Consider the following 21,089-nt stretch of genomic DNA (forward strand, 5'->3'; position numbering starts at 1 on the left):
TCACTGTGCATGTGACAATAACAAATCTCAACTACACCTAAACCTAATCCTTTAGTTCTATCAGAGTGTGCTTGCAAAGGAAATGTGCTACGGATAGTGGCCGCCCAAAATGAGTTTATGTTTATAGATATATATATTAACTGAGCAAACTAGGTGCAGGCTCTCGTGAACAGCACCCAGGAATTTCTAAAGGACCATGATCAAAATTAGCTGATTATAATCAGCACTAAACCACCAAGCAAAGCTCAAGTAGGTTATGTAATTATCTGAAGCCACAAATTGAATTGCAGTCTCACAACCCCCCCAGCTATGTCTAATTACCCAATTATACAACGGAGAGAAGTGCACGTTTGAAACAATTAATGTTCCACATTACCTGGGCTCCAGTTTGCTCCCAAAATAACGGTACCGATCCTCGAATCTGAACATAGGAAGACACTGCATCATCCAAGTATATCACCTAACAAGCAAAAAGAACATCAAATCAGGATAGAAATGACAAATCCTAAGCCTCATGGGGATGTAGGTTTAGAGTTTAGAGATACAGCGCGGAAACAGGCCCTTTCGGCCCACCGGGTCCGCGCCGCCCAGCGATCCCCGCACATTAACACTATCCTACACACACTAGGGACAATTTTTACATTTACCGAGCCAATTAACCTACAAACCTGTACGTCTTTGGAGTGTGGGAGGAAACTGAAGATCTCGGGGAAAACCCACGCAAGTCACGGGGAGAACGTACAAACTCCGTACAGACGTCGCCCGCAGTCGGGATGGAACCCGGGTCTCCGGCGCTGCATTCGCTGTAAGGCAGCAACTCTACCGCTGCGCCACCGTGACCGCCCTCGGGTGTAGAATCTAGAGAGGCCATTTGGCTCAAGCCTCCTCCACCCGTGAAGGAAGGGACAGGTGTTGCATCTCCTGCGGTTGCAGGGGAAGCGGTGGTTTGGATGGGATGAGTGAACCGAGGCGTTGTGTAGGGAGCGGTCTCTGCGGAAGGTGTAGAGGGGTGGAGATCAGCGGTGGGATCCCGTAGGAGGTGACGGAAGTGTCGGTGGATGATGAAACGGACGCAGAGGATGGTGGGGCGAAAAGTGAGGACCAGGGGAACTACGTTCTTGTTGCGTCTGGGGGGCGGAGGGGGAGTGAGAGCAGAACTACGGGGCAGAGAGGAGACACGTGTGAGGGCCCCATCTGTGACAGGAGAGGGGACCCCACATCCCCTGAAGAAAGAGGACATCTCGGACGTCCTGGTATGGAATACCTCAACTGACCATCAGCTACCTTCTCAGTTCATGGCAATTTGGGATGAACTCTTACGGCAGCCACCATCAGCGACAAACGTGAGCAATGAAATAATTATTTGAGAGCACTTAATATATAATGAAGATAATCCATTGAATGTGAACGCAGATGGAATGGAAGAGGAGGACAAAGGGAACACGAGTCTAATTCTGGAAGGCCATGATAGATGTGAACGCAGACTCCTCTCATCCCACATGCAGTGTGCCAGCATTTTCTCTCACATTGCATGCTTACAGTGTATTAAAGTGTATTAAAAGGCGCAGCGGTAGAGTTGCTGCCTTACAGCGCCAGAGACCCGGGTTCGATCCCGACTACGGGCGCCGTCTGTACGGAGTTTGTACGTTCTCCCCGTGACCTGCGTGGGTTTTCTCCGAGATCTTCGGTTTCCTCCCACACTCCAAAGACGTGCAGGTTTGTAGGTTAATTGGCTTGGTGTATGTGTAAATTGTCCCTAGTGTGTGCGTAGGATAGTGTTAATGTGCGGGGATCGCTGGTCGGTGCGGACCCGGTGGGCCGAAAGGCCTCGTTCCGCGCTGTATCTCTAAACTAAACTAAAGTGCATCAAGACTCAGTTCAGCAAAAAGGTAAAGATCTAACCAAATATAAACTGCAACAGAAATCGCCAATCAATCACCTTGTGCTAGACTCAAAAATCTGGAGTAACTCAGCGGGTCTCCCGAGATGCTGCCTGACCCGCTTAGTTACTCCAGCTTTTTGTGTCTACCTTCGATTTAAACCAGCATCTGCAGTTTTTTTTCCTACTGATCACCTTGTGCTACTCAGGCCAGTAAGTGGCAATTCAATAAGCACCGATGTGTAACATTGCTCAGTGTAACACATTAGGAGTGCAGTAACATCTTTATACACTGTTATTGTAATGCAATGAAATGGCTGGCTCGTTCAAAATGCTGAGGAAATCATAATTACTGGTCAGTTTGCCTCTGTTAAAAATGATGGTATTTATTCACAAAATGCTGGAGTAACTCAGCAGGTCGGGCAGCATCTCAGGAGAGAAGGAATGGGTGACATTTCGGGTTAAGACCCTTCTTCAGACCCTTCTTCAGACCCGAAACATCACCCATTCCTTCTCTCCCGAGATGCTGCCTGACCTGCTGAGTGACTCCAGCATTTTGTGAATAAATACCTTCGATTTGTACCAGCATCTGCAGTTATTTTCTTATACTATCTGTTAAAAATGAAGTCAAATTTGAGTTCTACACAGCACACAATTCAAATCACGACCTGGATTCGTCACATATATCAACAGCAAAGAAACATGCATTCAGCCCGACAGTAAAAATGCTGTGTTAAGTTCCACTCAACCCTCAACAATATCATGGACGTTGTGTTTGAAGGAACTGCAGATGCTGGTTCAAGCTGAAGACTGACACAAAAAGCTGGAGGAACTCAGCGGATCAGGCAGCATCTCTGGAGGAAAGGAACAGGTGACGTTTCGGGTCAAGTCTGAAGAAGGGTCTCAGACCCAAAACGTCACCTATTCCTTTTCTCCAGAGATGATGCCTGACCCGCTGAGTTACTCCAGCCATTTTGTGTCTATCGTCGTCATCACATAAATACAAGGCTTAATATAAGAAAATAACTGCAGATGCTGGTACAAATCAAAGGTATTTATTCACAAAATGCTAGAGTAACTCAGCAGGTCAGGCAGCATCTCGGGAGATGCCAACTTATTTACATCGCCGAAACCAAACGCAGGCTCGGCGATCGCTTCGCTCTACACCTGCGCTCGGTCCGCGTTAACCAATCTGATCTCCCGGTGGCCGAGCACTTCAACTCCCCCTCCCACTCCCAGTCTGACCTTTCTGTCATGGGCCTCCTCCAGTGCCATAGTGAGTCCCACCGGAAATTGGAGGAACAGCACCTTATATTTCGCCTGGGCAGCTTGCAGCCCAGCGGTATGAACATTGACTTCTCCAACTTTAGATAGTTCCTCTGTCCCTCTCTTCCCCTCCCCCTTCCCAGATCTCCCTCTATCTTCCTGTCTCCACCTATATCCTTCCTTTGTCCCGCCCCCCTGACATCAGTCTGAAGAAGGGTCTCGACCCGAAACGTCGCCCATTGCTTCTCTCCCGAGATGCTGCCTGACCTGCTGAGTTACCTGCTGAGTTACACAGCATTTTGTGAAATAAATACAAAGCTTAACGTTCTTTGCATCTGAAATACCTGTTCTGTCTCTACGAAGTTGGACACGTGACCATCGTCGTCGGTTCCTTGGACGTGAAACTTGGTTCCAGTGCGCTCGCAGCTGAGCCGTGAGATCAGGCAAGCCTTGGCCTTCTTTTCCGTGGCATAGGCTGTGCGTATCTCCACCACTCCACAGATCACCTTGAGCAGCCAATCGGAGCAGTTCACCTGGTACTGCTTGAGGTGCAGGTGTAAACTCCGATTCCTACAACAAGACACACAGAGGCAGACAGCAAGTGGAGATTGTGAGCCACTCTTCAAGCCTACGTCATCATGCAGTTTACATTTCCTCTCACCATTTGGTGGAAAATTCATATTGTGGCTCGCTTGTGGACACAGGCAATACCTTTGCTCATATTCTTAACATTAGCTCTCGGGATTAGACAATAGACAATAGGTGCAGGAGGAGGCCATTCGGCCCTTCATGCCAGCACCACCATTCAATGTGATCATGACTGATCATTCTCAATCAGTACCCCGTTCCTGCCTTCTCCCCATACCCCCTGACTGCGCTATCCTTAAGAGCTCTATCTAGCTCTCTCTTGAATGCATTCAGAGAATTGGCCTCCACTGCCTTCTGAGGCAGAGAATTCCACAGATTCACAACTCTCTGACTGAATTTTTTTTTCCTCATCTCATTTCTAAATGGCCTACCCCTTATTCTTAAACTGTGGCCCCTTGTTCTGGACTCCCCCAACATTGGGAACACGTTTCCTGCCTCTAACGTGTCCAACCCCTTAATAATCTTATACGTTTCGATAAGATCTCCTCTCATCCTTCTAAATTCCAGTGTATACAAGCCTAGTCGCTCCAGTCTTTCAACATATGACAGTCCCGCCATTCCGGGAATTAACCTAGTGAACCTACGCTGCACGCCCTCGATAGCAAGAAAATCCTTTGGAGACTTTGGAGACCAAAACTGCACACAGTACTCCAGGTGCGGTCTCACTAGGGCCCTGTACAACTGATTAAAGACATTAGATCTAACCCCCAACAAACAAGAACTGGTGGAAGAGATTTGCAGGCTTCACAGCTTAACTGTTCACTGCAGAGACCAAACAGAATCAGCACATGTTCATTAAAATTAATGGGTGGCGCAGCGGTAGAGTTGCTGCCTTACAGCGAATGCAGCGCCGGAGACCCGGGTTCCATCCCGACTATGGGTGCTGCATGTACGGAGTTTGTACGTTCTCCCCGTGACCTGCGTGGGTTTTTTCTGAGATCTTCGGTTTCCTCCTACACTCCAAAGACGTACAGGTTTGTAGGTTGATTGGCTTGGTAAATGTTTTTTTTTAAATGTCCCTAGTGGGTGTAAGATAGTGTTAGTGTGCGGGGATCGCTGGTCGGAGCGGACCCGTTGGGCCGAATGAGCCTGTTTCCGCGCTGTATCTCTAAACTAAACTAAATTGCAAAACCTCACACAGGTTGTTTCATCTATTAGTGGCTTAATGGGGCATTTGTTCAGTCTAGTTTATTGTCACGTGTACAGAGGTACAGTGAAAAGCTTTTGTTGCGTGCTATCCGGTCAACGGAAAGACAAAGCTAAGTGCGAAGAATTCGCTAAATTTTTCACCAACAAAGTTGAGAATATTAGAATGAACATTTCCCCTCCCACCCGTGACCTAGCTGTCTCACTAGTCTGTTCATCTAAATTGGACTGCTTCCAACCCGTCACTCTATCCTCCCTTGCAAAGCTTATCTCCGCTATGAAACCTGCAACCTGCCCCCTTGATCCTGCCCCCACTGCCCTTCTGAAGGATGTCATTGCAATAGCTGGTCCCAGCATCCTCTCTATTATCAACAGTTCTCTGGCCACTGGCACTGTTCCAACCAGTTTCAAGCACGCAGTGGTCCAGCCCCTACTGAAAAAACCTAACCTAGACCCCACCTTGCCTAGCAACTACAGACCCATTTCCAAACTGCCATTCCTGTCAAAAGTCCTTGAAAAGGCAATCCTTAACCATTTAGTGCCCTACCTGCACCAAAACACCATCCTGGAAAGTTTCCAGTCAGGTTTCAGAGCCCACCACAGCACAGAGTCTGCCTTGTTGAAGGTACACAACGACCTGCTTCTCGCCATCGACACCGGCGACTGTGCAATCCTGCTCCTTCTCGACCTCAGCGCAGCATTCGATACAGTGGACCACACCATCCTTATTGACCGTCTCCGGTACGCGGTTGGCATTGATGGCACTGCCCTGAGCTGGTTCGCTTCGTACCTCAAAGATAGGAGTTTCGCCATCAACATAGGCAGTTATTCCTCTGCTCCAGCTAGCCTCTCCTGCGGAGTTCCACAAGGCTCAATCCTAGGCCCCATTCTCTTTTCTCTATACATGCTCCCCCTTGGCCAAATCATTCAAAGGCACGGCATTTCTTTCCACTGCTATGCCGATGACACTCAGCTTTACCTCCCCCTGAAACCCAACAACCAGTCAAATTTAAACAGCCTCTCACACTGCCTTGAGGACATAAAATGTTGGATGGCACAGAACTTCCTCCAATTAAATGAGAGCAAGTCTGAGGTCATCCTATTCGGCCCCCCCGACTCCATCAAATTGATAACAGGCAGTCTTGGAAGCCTATCCTGCCTAGTCAAACCGCATGTCAAAAACCTCGGCATGATATTTGACTCTGCATTAAAATTTGATAAGCAAGTCAACGCTGTGGTAAAAGCCAGCTTCTTCCAACTTCGAACCATAGCTAAAATCAAACCTTTCCTCAAATTCGACGACCTTGAAAAAATCATTCACGCTTTCATTTCCTCCCGCCTAGACTACTGCAACTCCCTATACACTGGGATCAGCCAATCTTCCCTGTCCCGCCTGCAACTGGTCCAAAACGCCGCAGCGAGACTCCTGACGGGTACCCGTAAAAGGGACCACATCACCCCGATTCTGGCCTCTCTCCACTGGCTCCCTGTACGGTACAGAATCAACTTCAAGCTCCTCCTATTCACGTATAAAGCCCTAAATGGACACTCCCCCCCCTACATCAAAAATCTTCTAACCCCCCTCTCTAACTCCAGGTCCCTCAGATCGGCCGACTTGGGGCTATTCACTATCCCACGGTCTAGGCTTAAACTCAGGGGTGACCGCGCTTTTGCGGTTGCAGCTCCTAGACTGTGGAACAGCATCCCTCTCCCGATCAGAACTGCCCCCTCCATCGACTCCTTTAAGTCCAGGCTCAAAACATATTTCTACTCCCTAGCGTTTGAGGCTCATTGAGGAGGCGCTGTGAACTGTTTGCGTGCTACTGTATGTTTTCATTTTTTTTTCTATTGGAACCTAATCAAATGTACAGCACTTTGGTCAACGTGGGTTGTTTTTAAATGTGCTATACAAATAAAATTGACTTGACTTGACTTGACAATACACGATTACAATCGAGCCATTTACAGGGTATAGATACATGATAAGGGAATAACGTTTAGTGCAAGGTAACCCTAGCAAAGCCCGATCAAGGATAGTCCGAGGGTCACCAATGAGGTAGACAGTAGTTCAGCACTGCTCTCTGGTTGTGGTAGGATGGTTCAGTTGCCTGATAACAGCTGGGATGAAACTGTCCCTGATGTCATTTAAAATCTAGTTCCACGTCTCAAAAAAGTAGTAAAAGTAGGAGTATGTAATTTTTGAAAGAACTCAGATAGGCACAATGAACCAAACTACTCTTTCTGTCGGCTACGAAAAACAGCAGTGACTGTTGGCAAATCAACAGCTTACATACCTGGCTAATAACTTAATTACAATTAAGCCTCTGATATTTCATGTTGAAGTTGTGCAGTTTAACAACATAAGACGTTGCAAACACAAAGTTAAATAATCGTCCATTATCAACGTTAGAAGGATGAGAGGGGATCTTATCGAAACGTATAAGATTATTAAGGGGTTGGACACGTTAGAGACAGGAAACATGTTCCCAATGTTGGGGGAGTCCAGAACCAGGAGCCACAGTTTAAGAATAAGGGGTAGGCCATTTAGAACTGAGATGAGGAAAAACCTTTTTCAGTCAGAGAGTTGTGAATCTGTGGAATTCTCTTCCTCAGGAGGCAGCGGAGGCCAATTCTCTGAATGCATTCAAGAGAGAGCTGGATAGAGCTCTTAAGGATAGCGGAGTCAGGGGGTATGGGGAGAAGGCAGGAACGGGGTACTGATTGAGAATGTTTAGCCATGATCGCATTGAATGCCGGTGCTGGCTCGAAGGGCCAAATGGAAATTGTGCTTCCAGTTCAGAAGCACAATTTCGTCATTGGGGAATGATGAAAATTATTCTTCTAGAAAGGACATTTCAGAAATCATAGTTATAGAATCCTACAGCTTGGAAATTAGTCTAAATTAGGACCAATTTAGTTTAGTTTAGAGATACAGCATGAAAACAGGCCCTTCAGCCCACCGTGTCCGCATTGACCAGCGATCCCTGCATGTTAACACCATCCTACACACACTAGGGACAACTTATATTTTATAGGAAGCCAATTAACCTACAAACATCTTTGGAGTGTGGAAGAAAAGCGAAGATCTCGGAGAAAACCCACTCAGGTCACGGGGAGAACGTGCAAACGCCATACAGACAGCACCCGTAGTCAAGACCGAACCCGGACTTCTGCCGCTGCAAGGCAGCAACTCTACCGCTGTGCCACCCTGCGCCCATCCAGGCCAACAAGGTTTTAAAATTGGGTTTGTCCCATTTGTCTGCATTTAGCCCATAGTTTCATGAACCTTTTGGCTTCCTTCACACATGAGGGCAATGAGATCTACACATGACACTCAATGTGGTCTAACCAACATCTTGTAGCGTGACATCCCAACTCCTGTGCTCAGTGCCCTTGTGATGAAAGTAAATGTGCCAAATTTCTTCTTCACCACCCTATCTACCGGTGTAGCCACTTTCAGGGAATTGTACACCGGCAACTGTGATAGATAACGTAAATGGAGTCTTTTACAGTCTGGCTTCCAAGATGGCGCCCAAACCGGGCGACTATTTGCGTGCTAGCCACAGAAGCAGATCTACAAACACATATTACAATCGCTCCACACTCTTAAATCTCTACTCCTACAGCAACATTTCTTACTTTAACTATGATCTTCTTAAAACACCTCTCAGATCTATCAATAAACTAGGGCGGCACGGTGGCGCAGCGGTAGAGTTGCTGCCTTACAGCGAATGCAGCGCCGGAGACTCAGGTTCGATCCTGACTACGGGCGCCGTCTGTATGGAGTTTGTACGTTCTCCCCGTGACCTGCGTGGGTTTTCTCCGAGATCTTCGGTTTCCTCCCACACTCCAAAGACGTACAGGTTTGTAGGTTAATTGGCTGGGCAAATGTAAAAATTGTCCCTAGTGGGTGTAGGATAGTGTTAGTGTGCGGGGATCGCTGGGCGGTGCGGACCCGGTGGGCCGAAGGCCCTGTTTCTGCCCTGTATTTCTAAATCTAAAAACAATCTAAACGTTATTCCCTTATCATGCATCTGTACGTTGTAAATGGCTCGATTGTAATCATGCATTGTCTTTCTGCTGACCGGATAGCACGCAACAAAAGCTTTTCACTGTACCTCGATACACGTGACAATAAACTAAACTGAACTAATTAGGGGAAACAAGAAACAGAATTGATCTAGATCTTTTTGTAAACCTAGTCTTCCCCACTGTCCACTATTATTCACAGCACCTATCCTTGACCAATGCCACCTGGATGTTTTAAGCGTACGAAAGAACTGCAGATGCTGGTTTCAATCGAAGATAGACACAAAATGCTGGAGTAACTCAGCGGGTCAGACAGCATCTCTGGAGAGAAGGAATGGGTCAAGTCTGAAGTCACCTTGATCCAAAACGTCGCCCATTCCTTCTCTCCAGAGATGCTGCCTGTCCCGCTGAGTTACTCCAACATTTTGTGTCTATCTTTGGATGTTTTAAATATTCAGCTTCAGTGGGTGGAACCAGTATTGCTGACCAACCTGTACAGTGATACTGTAAACTGCAATGCTGGTGTCAGTAACAAGCCCATTCAAGGTTAATTTGAGCAAAGTTATTCAAAGGTTACTCCAGTCTGAAGGGTCTCGGCCCCAAACGTCACACATGGCTTCACGGGCGTTTGTAATTGCTCAGGTGTGTTTAATTGCCTCCTTAATTCACTGTATTCGCTGGAATTCAGAAGGATGAGAGGGGATCTTATAGAAACGTATAAAATTATAAAAGGACTGGACAAGCTAGATGAGGGAAAAAAATTCCCAATGTTGGGGGAGTTCAGAGCCAGGGGCCACAGTCTAAGAAAAAAGGGGAAACCATTTCAAACAGAGATGCGAAAAAAAAATTCACCCAGAGAGTTGTGAATCTGTGGAATTCTCTGCCACAGAAGGCAATGGAGGCCAATTCACTGGATGAATTTAAAAGAGAGTTAGATAGAGCTCTAGGGGCTAGTGAAATCAAGGGATATGGGGAGAAGGCAGCCATGGGTTACTGATTGTGGATGATCAGCCATGATCACAATGTATCACAAAATGTTGGAGTAACTCAGCAGGTCAGGCAGCATCTAAGAGAGAAGGAATGGGTGACGTTTCGGGTTGAGACCCTTCTTCAGACCATCAGTCTGAAGAAGGGTCTCGACCCAAAACGTCACCCATTCCCTCTCTCCTAGATGCTGCCTGACCTGCTGAGTTACTCCAACATTTTGTGATACCTTCGATTTGTACCAGCATCTGCAGTTATTTTCCTACACAGCCATTATCACAATGAATGACGGTGCTGGCTCGAAGGGTCGAATGGCCTCCTCCTGCACCTATTTTCTATGTTTCTATATCACCTATTCCTTTTCTCCAGAGATGCTGCGTGTCCCGCTGAGTTACTCCAGCTTTTTGGGTCTATCTTCTTTTCCACCTTTGAATATGTCTTTTACGAAGTATAAACAATGAAAAGTAGATGTTTCCCACAAAAATATCTGCATTCGTAATGTCAATCAGTGATTTTTTTTCCCAACGGAGCCTAATTAGTTCAGATTAACAACACATAGAACATGGTTTGAAAATCTCCCCAACTAAAATTACTCTGACATATTGAAGGACATTATCACCAGTCGTCCGTACACAGACATCTATCAGGACATACTTCATCTGCAGTCATTTTAAACAAATGAAACAAATGAACTAAACATTTTCTTCTTTTCCATACCACCACTGCAGCTGCCTCTTTCAAGGTCTCTCCCACTGCAACCTCGACCTTTAGAACTTTGCCCCAACCCCTCCATCTTGCTCCACCTCCATAAGTGATAGGAGCAGAATTAGGCTATTCGGCCCATCAAGTCTACTCCATTCAATCATGGCTGACCTGTCTCTCCCTCTCAACCCCATTCTCCTGCCTTCTCCCCATAACCCCCGACACTCGTACCAATCAAGAATCTATCTATCTCCGCCTTAAAAAATATCCATTGACTTGGCCTCGACAGTCTTCTGTGGCAATGAATTCCACAGATTCACCACCCTCTGACTAAAGAAATTCCTCCTCATCTCCTTCGTAAAGGAATGTCCTTTATTCAGAGGTTGTGACCTCTGGTCCTAGACTCTCCCACTAGTGGAAACATCCTCTCCACATCCACTCTATCCAGGCCTTTCACTATTCTGTGTGTTTCAATGAGGTCCCCTTTCGTCCTTCTAAACCCCAGCGGGTACAGGCCCAGTGCCGACAAACGCTCATCATAGGTTAACCCACTCATTCCTGGGATCATTCCTGTAAACCTCCTCTGGACCCTCTCCAGAGCCAGCACATCCTTCCTCAGATATGGGGCCCAAAGTTACTCACAATACCTTCTCCTCAACTCTGCTCTGGTTGTTGCCAATTCTACCGAGTTGGCACTAGGGGAAAGTGTTTACCGGGGCACACACTGCCATGGGACAAGGGAGCAGTGCAGGGTGGCGCAGCAGTAGAATTGCTGCCTTACAGCGCCAGAGACCCGGGTTCGATCCCGACTACGGGTGCTGTCTGTACGGAGTTTGTACGTTCTCCCCGTGACCGTTTTCTCCAAGATCTTTGGTTTCCTCCCACACTCCAAAGACGTACAGGTATGTAGGTTGATTGGCTTGCAAATGTTTTTAAAAAATTGTCCCTTGTGGGTGTAGGATAGTGTCAATATGCGGGGATCGCTGGTCGGCGCAGACCCGGTGGGCCGAAAGGGCCTGTTTCCACGCTGTATCTCTAAACTCGAAACTAAACTAAGTCCACGGTTATTTTTTTGCACATGTGTAAAATTTCCCGTGTATTTAATATAGTAAACCTGTGTTTAAACTCCAAGAAAAAAATAGCTATTGGGCACACTCGAGGCACAAGATCTTTCACCTCCTGGGCCCTATGCATTCTGTGGATGACACAGAGTGCAATACAAACGTTTCTAATTTGCTTTAACCTTCCTAATTTGCAACATTCTATGCAGCATCTGTCATAGAGAGATATTGTGGAAACCGGCCCTTCGTCCCAACTTGCCCACACTGGCCAACAATGTCCTAGCTACACTAGTCGCGCCTGCCCGCCTTTGACCCATATCCCTCCAAACCTGTCCTATCCATGTCCCTGCCTAACTGGTTCTTACATGTTGGGATAGTCCCTGACTCAACTACCTCCTCTGGCAGCTTGTTCCATACACCCACCACCCTTTGTGTGAAAAGATTACCGCTCAGATTCCTATTAAATCTTTTCCCCTTCACCTTAAACCTACGTCCTCTGCTCCTCGATTCCCCTACTCTGGGCAAGAGACTCTGTGCATCTACCCGATCTATTCCTCGCACGATTTTATACACCTCTATAAGATCTGTCTCGGTATTATTTGCCCACTGACTGAAGACCCTGTTGAAAGAAATAAAATGTCAAAATGTGTGCACTCACTGATAGCATTGCATGCATGCCCAGTGGGGTGTGAGTCATAGAAACATCGAAGCTTCAAGTTTCTGGGCACTCACATTTCGGAGGACCTAACACCGCTGCGCTGGTCAAGAAGGCACAGCAACGACTGTTCTACCTAAGAACACTGAAGAAGTCTGGTCTCCCCCAACAGCTGCTGACGACTTTCTACCGCTGCACCATAGAGAGCATCCTAACACATGGCATCCCTGTGTGGTACCTCAGCTGCACGGAGGCAGAGAGGAAAGCTCTTCAGCGGGTAGTCCATAGAGCTCAGAGGACCATCAGAACACAGCTACCAGCCTTGGAGGGCATCTACAACACACGATGCCTCAGAAAAGCCACCAGCATCCACAAAGACTCTTCACACCCCTGCAACAGTCTGTTCGAACTTCTACCATCGGGCAGACGATACAAGGCCTTCTACGCCCGCACCTCCAGAATCAGGAACAACTTCATCCCCAGGGCCATAGCTGCCATGAACCGGTCCTGCTGAGCCGGATGGTCACATCGCACAGTGAACCGGCACAGATCTACTTGCACTTTATTCTGTTTTAAAACTGTTACAATTTGTTTCATTGCGTTGTTTAAATTAATACTGACTAGCTAATTAATTTATTGCATCGTATGGGAGGCGCATTCCCAATCTCGTGCCTCTGTACAATGACAATAAAGATATATTGTATTGTATTGTATTGAAAATAGGTGCAGGAGGAGGCCATTTGGCCCTTCGAGCCAGCACCGCTGTGTTAATACGAGCATTGTGCTCAGGTTGAAACTCCTTTAGTTTCCACTCATAAAAGTTTAATCATCAATTACTTCCGTGAACCTGAAAAAATATCTAATTGAAATAAATTGCCTTGCATCCAAATGAGAAACAAAACCCATCAAATGTAACCTGCACCAAGAGTATTGGTTACATGATACACTTTCTTTGGCCCTTAGTCATTCAACGTGTACATTGCAGCCATGCGTATTCCAAAGTCAGGTCATGTTAAATCCAGGTGATTTTTTGCCTCCCCCTTCTTCTTTAGTTTAGTTTAGAGATACAGCACGGAAACAGGCCCTTCGGCCCACCGGGTCCGCGCCGCCCAGCGATCTCCGCACATCAATACTATCCTACACCCACTAGGGACAATTTTTACATTTGCCCAGCCAATTAACCTACAAACCTGCACGTCTTTGGAGTGTGGGAGGAAACCGAAGATCTCGGAGGAAACCCACGCAGGTCACGGGGAGAACGTACAAACTCCGTACAGACAGCACCCGTAGTCGGGATGGAACCCGGGTCTCCGGCGCTGCATTCGCTGTAAGGCAGCAACTCTACCGCTGCACCACCGTGACCGCCCTTCCTCCGTCGTTTTGTCCACTCCGCCACTCCCCCCTCCTCCATTTTGGAACAAGTTGGCCACTCCGGGGAAGGAGGAGGAGGAGGAGGAGTCGGCAGGGGCGGATGGGGGAGGGGACACAGCGATAGCAGGCTAGAAAGAGCGGCAGCTGAGGAGAGGGGAGGCAGCCCCATGGTGACCCAGTGTGTCCTGTCGGTGGCGGCGGCCTATAGAAAGAGCTGTCGGCCAGGGGCTACAACGTGAGCCGCAACAACTGGTAAAGAAGGGCTCACTGTTGAACCTTGGTGAAGACGTCGGAGACTCGGCCGTGAGTTGCCCTCCCTCGTTCTCGCTCGCCTTCCCAGTGTCGCACTGACAGCGGCCGATACCGGAAGAACAGCGAGCACGGGAGACGCTGTTATGTCTATGAATCACCACCCTCCCGTTGAAACCACACGGGTCATTCAGGGAACGGGACCACCTATTGTGAATTGTTGACGTAAGTGCGAATTTACGTAACTGGCCAACCACATACATCAGGGAGTTTCAGAGTGATACAGTGGTCCAACTGTGGTCCAACTTGCCCACACCGGCTAACATGTCCCACCTAAACTATTCCCACCTGCCAGTGGTTGGTTCATATCTCTCCAAACCTGTCCTATCCATGTACCTGTCTAACTGTTTCTTAAAACGTTGCTGGAATTTAGAAGATTGAGGGGGGATCTTATAGAAACTTACAAAATTCTTAAGGGGTTGGACAGGCTAGATGCAGGAAGATTGTTCCCGATGTTGAGGAAGTCCAGAACAAGGGGTCACAGTTTAAGGATAAGGGGGAAGTCTTTTAGGACCGAGATGAGAAAGTTTTTTTTCACACAGAGAATGGTGAATCTGTGGAATTCTCTGCCACAGAGGGTAGTTGAGGCCAGTTCATTGGCTATATTTAAGAGGGAGTTAGTAGTGGCCCTTGTGGCTAAAGGGATCAGGGGGTATGGAGAGAAGGCAGGTACGGGATACTGGGTTGGATGATCAGCCATGATCATATTGAATGGCGGTGCAGGCTCGAAGGGCCGAATGGCCTACTCCTGCACCTATTTTCTATGTCTATGTTTTCTATGTTGCGATAGTCCCAGCCTCAACTACCTCCTCTGGCATCTTGTTCCCTACACCCACCACACTTTGTGTGAAAAAATTACCCCTCAAATTCCTATTAAATCTACTCCTCTTCACCTTAAACCCGTGTCCTCTGCTCCTCGAGTGCCTGCACATCTCAACAAATTAAACAGTTAGCCAACTAACCAGAAAAAGCGACTTCCTGCTTCTTGATCCTTTGCAAATTGCTTCTGTGCACACAGATCCAGATCAAAAGTAGTTGAAAAATAAAACATGCCAGAGTTTAGCAATTTCCTCAAAGAAACGATTTGCTCTTCCTCTGTTGTCTCTTCTTGAAGAGGAACAAAATCCGTGGCAGTAATCTTGCAAATGTCCGTGTCCCGGATTCTCCCGACTGATGTACATCCTGTGACCATGACCAGAAAGCAGAGTCTTGAGTTACCTGGAAATTAAAAAGAACAGTTTTAGAACTCTCGACATTTAGCTGGAACGAATGAAACAAAAAAGAACCATAGCAATATGCAAACATCACGGGCAGCAGCGGTAGAGTTGCTGCCTCACAGCGCCGGAGACCCGGGTTCCATCCCCACTACGGGTGCTGTCTGTACGGAGTTTGCACGTTCTCCCGTGACCTGCGTGGGTTTTCTCCGAGGTCTTCGGTTTCCTCCCACACTCCAGAGACGTGCAGGTTTGTAGGTTAATTGGCTGGGTAAATGTGGGTGTAGGATAGTGTTAACGTGCGGGGATCGCTGGTCGGCGCGGACCCGGTGGGCCGAACGGGCCTGTTTCCGCGCTGTATCTGGAAACTAAACTAAACTTTCACACAAGGGTTTGAGTTCCGTGGAAGTGCCTTGGCAATGACACTGAAGTAAGTGGTATTGCAGACGGGGAAGATGGTATAACCATATAACCATATAACAACTACAGCACGGAAACAGGCCTGTCCGGCCCTACCAGTCCACGCCGACCATTCTCCCTGACCTAGTCTCATCTACCTGCACTCAGACCATAACCCTCTAATCCCTTCCTATCCATATACCTATCCAATTTACTCTTAAATAATAAAAAGTCACAGAGGATCTTGATCAGCTGGGCAAGTGGGCTGAGGAATGGTTCATGGTTTAACACAGATAAGTGCGAGGTGGTGCATTTTGGGAAGTCAAACCAGGGCAGGACCTTCCCAGTGAATGGCAGAGCTCTGGCCAGTGTTGTAGAGCAGTGGGACCTAGGACGACAGGTACATAGTTCCTTGAAAGTGGCGTCACAGGTAAATAGGGCGGTCAAGAAGGCTTTCGGTACATTTGCCTTCATTAGTCAGAGTACTGTATAGAAGTTGAAATGTTATGTTTCAGCTGTACAAGACATTGGTGAGGCCACCTTTGGCGTACTGTGTTCAGTTTTGGTCACCCTGTTATAGAAAAGATGTTGTTAAGCTAGAAAGGGTACAGAGAAGATTCACGAAGATGTTGCCAGAACTCGAGGGCCTAAGCTATAGGGAGAGGTTGAGCAGGCTGGGACTTGATTCCTTGGAGTGCAAGAAGATGAGGGATAATCTTATAGAGGTGTACAAGGTTCACGAGGTCAATTCCTGGGATGGCGGGACTGTCAAATGATGAAAGAATGGAGCGACTGGGCTTGTATTGACTGGAATTTAGGATGAGAGGGGATCTTATAGAAACATAAGAAATTATTAAGGGATTGGACAGACTAGACGTAGGGAACATGTTCCCGACGTTGGGGGCGTTCAGAACCAGGGGCTACAGTTTAAGAATAAGGGGTAGGCCATTTAGAACGGAGATGAGGAAAACCTTTTTCAGTCAGAGAGTTGTGAATCTGTGGAATTCTCTGCCACAGAAGGCAGTGGAGGCCGATTTACTGGATGCATTCAAAAGAGAGTTGGATAGAGCTCTTAGGGCTAGTGGAATCAAGGGATGTGGGGAGAAGGCAGGAACGGGTTACTGATTGTGGATGATCAGCCATGATCACATTGAATGGCGGTGCTGGCAGGAAGGGCCAAATGGCCTCCTCTTGCACCTATTGTCTATGTATCTATGTATCTAAGACCAAAGGGGGAAATAGATCAGGTAAATTGTACAGAGCTTTTTACCCAGAATGGGAGAATCAAGAACCAAAGGATATGAGAAGGTGAAAGGGAAAAGATAAATAAGAACCTGAGGGGAATCTTTTTCACACAAAGGACGGTGGCAGCATGGGAGAAGAATGAGGAGGAGATAAGACTTTGCCTTCCATCACAGTGAGGATGTGCCTAGAGCAATCACTGTGATGGCTGTTTGTCTAAAAATTGTATCTGTGTGTCCTGTGCTTTTTGTTGTCTACTGCCGGACCCTGACGTGAGAGGACGCTGGCGTTGTTTATTCGCCGCTTTTCCGTTAGGATAGTTTGTCTGTTTGTTTTTATGTTGATTGTTTTTGTAAAGCGCTTTGAGCACCCGATAAGGCGCTATATAAAATAAATGCTTATTATTATTATTATTATTATTATATAGAATGAGTTGTCAGAGGAGGTAGTTGAGGCAGGTACTATCACAACATTTAAAAGACATTTGGACGAGCACATTGACAGGAAAGGTTTAGAAGGATTTGGGCCATACGCAGGCTGGCCCAGCATCTTGGTCGGGCTGGGCAAGATGGGCCAAAGAGCCTGTTTCCATGCTGAATGACTCTATGACAATCAAGCGTGTCGGACATCGTAGACAAAATGCTGGAGTAACTCAGCGGGTCAGGCAGCATCTCTGGAGAGAAGGGACAGGTTACGTTTCGGCTCGAGACCCTTCTTCAGAGCCCCCCCTCCCCATCTCTCCCGAGATGCTGCCTGACCCGCTGAGTTACTCCAGCATTTTGTGTCTACCTTCGATTTGAACCAGCAGCATCTGCAGTTTGTATTTCCTGTGCAGAATGTAGTTCTCAGCATCGCAGCGCATCGGTTCCATGAGCAAGGTCCAATGTCCGCAACGGGGCAGAGGTGAATCAGACTGATATCTAAGGACCGTTCAGAAGCCATGTAACAGAGGGGAAGAAGGTGTTCCTGATTCTGGTGGTGCGGGTTTTTAAGCTTCTGTAGCCAGCGTACCTCTGAGAAGAAACCAACCGCACAGTTGCAAGGGCAGTAGTTGGGACACTTTTCTTCCTGTAGTCTGATTTTCCGTTGATATTTAATGAGATGTGTCCAAATAAAAATGGTAAAAACGACAAATCAATTTGTGGTGCGAGGAGGGATTTCTAACCTTCATAAAGAACTATACTCATTTGTTATACGTTATGAGCTGTTCTGTGCATTTGATCATGCAACAGGAACTGAGTCACAAAGAGATGGCTAGGCTATTAATATGGCAAGGATGTAACGCTGGATAAATTTCTCAAATAGAGAGGGCGGTCACGGTGGCTCAGCGGTAGAGTTGCTGCCTTACAGCGAATGCAGCGCCGGAGACCCGGGTTCCATCCCCACTACGGGTGCTGTCTGTATGGAGTTTGCACGTTCTCCCCGAGACCTGCGTGGGTTTTCTCCGAGACCTTCGGTTTCCACCCACGCTCCAAAGACGTGCAGGCTTGTAGGTTAATTGGCTTGGTGTAAGTGTAAATTGTCCCTAGCGTGTGCAGGATAGTGTCAGTGTGCGGGGATCGCTGGTCGGCGCGGACTCGGTGGGCCGAAGGGCCTGTTTCCGTGCTGTATCTCTAAACTAAACTGAAGATGAGTGGTTAACCGAGATGAGGGCAGGCACCACCAGACTCTGGAACAGCTATTTGCCCTATTCAAGTCAAGTCAAGTTTATTTGTCAAATACACATACACGATGTGCAGTGAAATGAAAGTGGCAATGCCTGCGGATTGTGCAAAAAAAGAATTACAGTTACAGCATATAAATAAAGTTAATAAAGTTGACATAGAGAAGACAAAATTTAGTCTCTGGAGTTATAATAGTTAACAGTCCTGATGGCCTGTGGGAAGAAACTCCGTCTCATCCTCTCCGTTTTCACAGCGTGACAGCGGAGGCGTTTGCCTGACCGTAGCAGCTGGAACAGTCCGTTGCTGGGGTGGTAGGGGTCCCCCATAATGTTGCTGGCTCTGGATCTACACCTCCTGATGTATAGGTCCTGCAGGGGGGCGAGTGTAGTTCCCATGGTGCGTTCTGCCGAACGCACTACTCTCTGCAGGGCCTTCCTGTCCTGGGCACAGCTGTTCCCAAACCAGACTGTGATGTTGCCGGACAGGATGCTCTCTACAGCCCCAGAGTAGAAGCACTGAAGGATCCTCAGAGACACTCTGAATTTCCTCAACTGTCTGAGGTGGTAAAGGCGCTGCCTTACCTTACCCACCAGTGCAGCAATGTGTGTTGTCCATGTCAGATCCTCTGTGATGTGGACTCCCAGGTATTTAAAACTTCAAGTATTTATCAGGCTTCTGAACAGTTCTTCTGAGAGGTTGGGGACTGTTCAATTGACCACTACTCCAATTCAGGCATTGGACTTTGTCTGTGGAACTGATGCGCTACAATGCTGAGAATTATATTCTGCACTCCGTATCTTTCCCTTCGCTCTACCTATTGTACACACATTTGACTTTATTGTAGTATGTGTAGTATACTTAACTGATTGGATAGCATGCAAATCAAAGCTTTTCACGGTGCCTCGGTACAATAATAAACCTTAACCGAAATGGACACAAACTGCAGGTCTTCCAATGGTTGAACAAGATCTCTGACACACAGATCGAGGGAGAGAAAGCTGGATGATAGGTGGAAGATGACCATATTTCTTTAGGCCATGTCTCCAATGAGCAGGAGTTGAGGCTCGAAAGAGACGCCATTACTGGAGAACCAAGATGAAGCCAAGGAAGTCGTACAGAACAGATCACAACAAAGAACCGCAGATGCTGGGCTAGATTCAGATTCAGAGATACAGCGTGGAAACAGGCCCTTCGGCCCACCAAGTCCGCGCCGCCCAGCGATCCCCGCACACTAACACTATCCTACACACACTAGGAACAATTTTTACATTTACCCAGTCAATACCGGTACGTCTTTGGAGTGTGGGAGGAAACCGAAGATCTCGGAGAAAACCCACGCAGGTCACGGGGAGAACGTACAAACTCCGTACAGACGGCGCCCGTAGTCAGGATCGAACCTGAGTCTCCGGCGCTGCATTCGCTGTAAGGCAGCAACTCTACCGCTGCGCCACCATGCCGCCACACCGAAGATGGACACAAAACGCTGGAGTAACTCGGTGGGACAGGTAGGATCTCTGGAGAGAAGGAATGGGTGACGTTTCAGGTCGATACCCTTCTTCAGAATGAGAGTCAGGGGAGAGAGACACACAGAGAAAGGGAAGGGTGCAAAGAGAATGTAAGGCGTGTCTCGTTGCAACCTTCCTCTCCGCCAACAATGAACCTACATTTCCTTGATTGTCGTCTGCTTTGATCAGTCATTTTCACACCTTACAATTTCACCCAGAGAGTTGTGAATTTGTGGAATTCTCTGCCACGGAAGGCAGTGGAGGCCAATTCTCTGGATGTAATCAAGAGAGAGTTAGATAGAGCTCTTGGGGCTAACAGAATCACGGGATATGGGGAGAAAGCCGGAACAGGGTACTGATTTTGAATGAACAGTCATGATCATATTGAATCGGAGACTCAGGTTCGATCCTGACTACGGGTGCTGCACTGTAAGGAGTTTGTACGTTCTTCCCGTGACCTGCGTGGGTTTTCTCCGAGATCTTCGGTTTCCTCCCACACTCCAAAGACGTACAGGTATGTAGGTTAATTGGCTGGGTAAATGTTAAAAAAAAAAAATTGTCCCTAGTGGGTGTAGGATAGTGTTAATGTACGGGGATCGCTGGGCGGCACGGACTTGGTGGGCTGAAAAGGCCTGTTTCCGGCTGTATATATATGATATGATATGATGATATGAATAGTGGTGCTGGCTCGAAGGGCCAAATGGCCTACTCCTGCACCTATTGTCTATGTTTCTATATTCCCACTGAGCTATACCAACCACCCCCACACATTAACACAGACTGGAGACAGTTTACAATCTTATCAAGCCAATTAACCTACAAACCTGTACAGTACGTCTTTGAAGATGCCTTCCTAATCAGTGTTCATATTCAATGCCTTGAGAGAAGAAGTAGAATTTGGGGACAGTGCAAAAAAATGTCTTTGCTACATTTAATTAGTGAGGAGCAAATGATAATTGCAGATTTGAAAGAGAACAGGGAAGAGGCCAAGGAAATAAATCCTGTGTGGTTTCCA

The 21,089-nt window shown here is 47.4% G+C and overlaps 1 protein-coding gene across 1 annotated transcript in view; it reads right to left on the bottom strand.

The window, feature by feature from the left end:
* Positions 1–21,089, bottom strand: part of LOC144596886 (synaptojanin-2-like) — a 129,821-nt gene that overhangs the window by 92,876 nt on the left and 15,856 nt on the right. The window contains exons 2-4 of the mRNA XM_078405752.1: positions 15,013–15,268; positions 3,490–3,715; positions 377–460 (exon numbers count right to left, since the gene is read on the bottom strand). Coding sequence (XP_078261878.1) covers positions 377–460; positions 3,490–3,715; positions 15,013–15,268 — 566 coding nt within the window. The remainder of the gene's footprint in view (positions 1–376; positions 461–3,489; positions 3,716–15,012; positions 15,269–21,089) is intronic.

Source organism: Rhinoraja longicauda, chromosome 9, assembly GCF_053455715.1.
Source record: "Rhinoraja longicauda isolate Sanriku21f chromosome 9, sRhiLon1.1, whole genome shotgun sequence".
Classification (NCBI taxonomy): domain Eukaryota; kingdom Metazoa; phylum Chordata; class Chondrichthyes; order Rajiformes; family Arhynchobatidae; genus Rhinoraja; species Rhinoraja longicauda.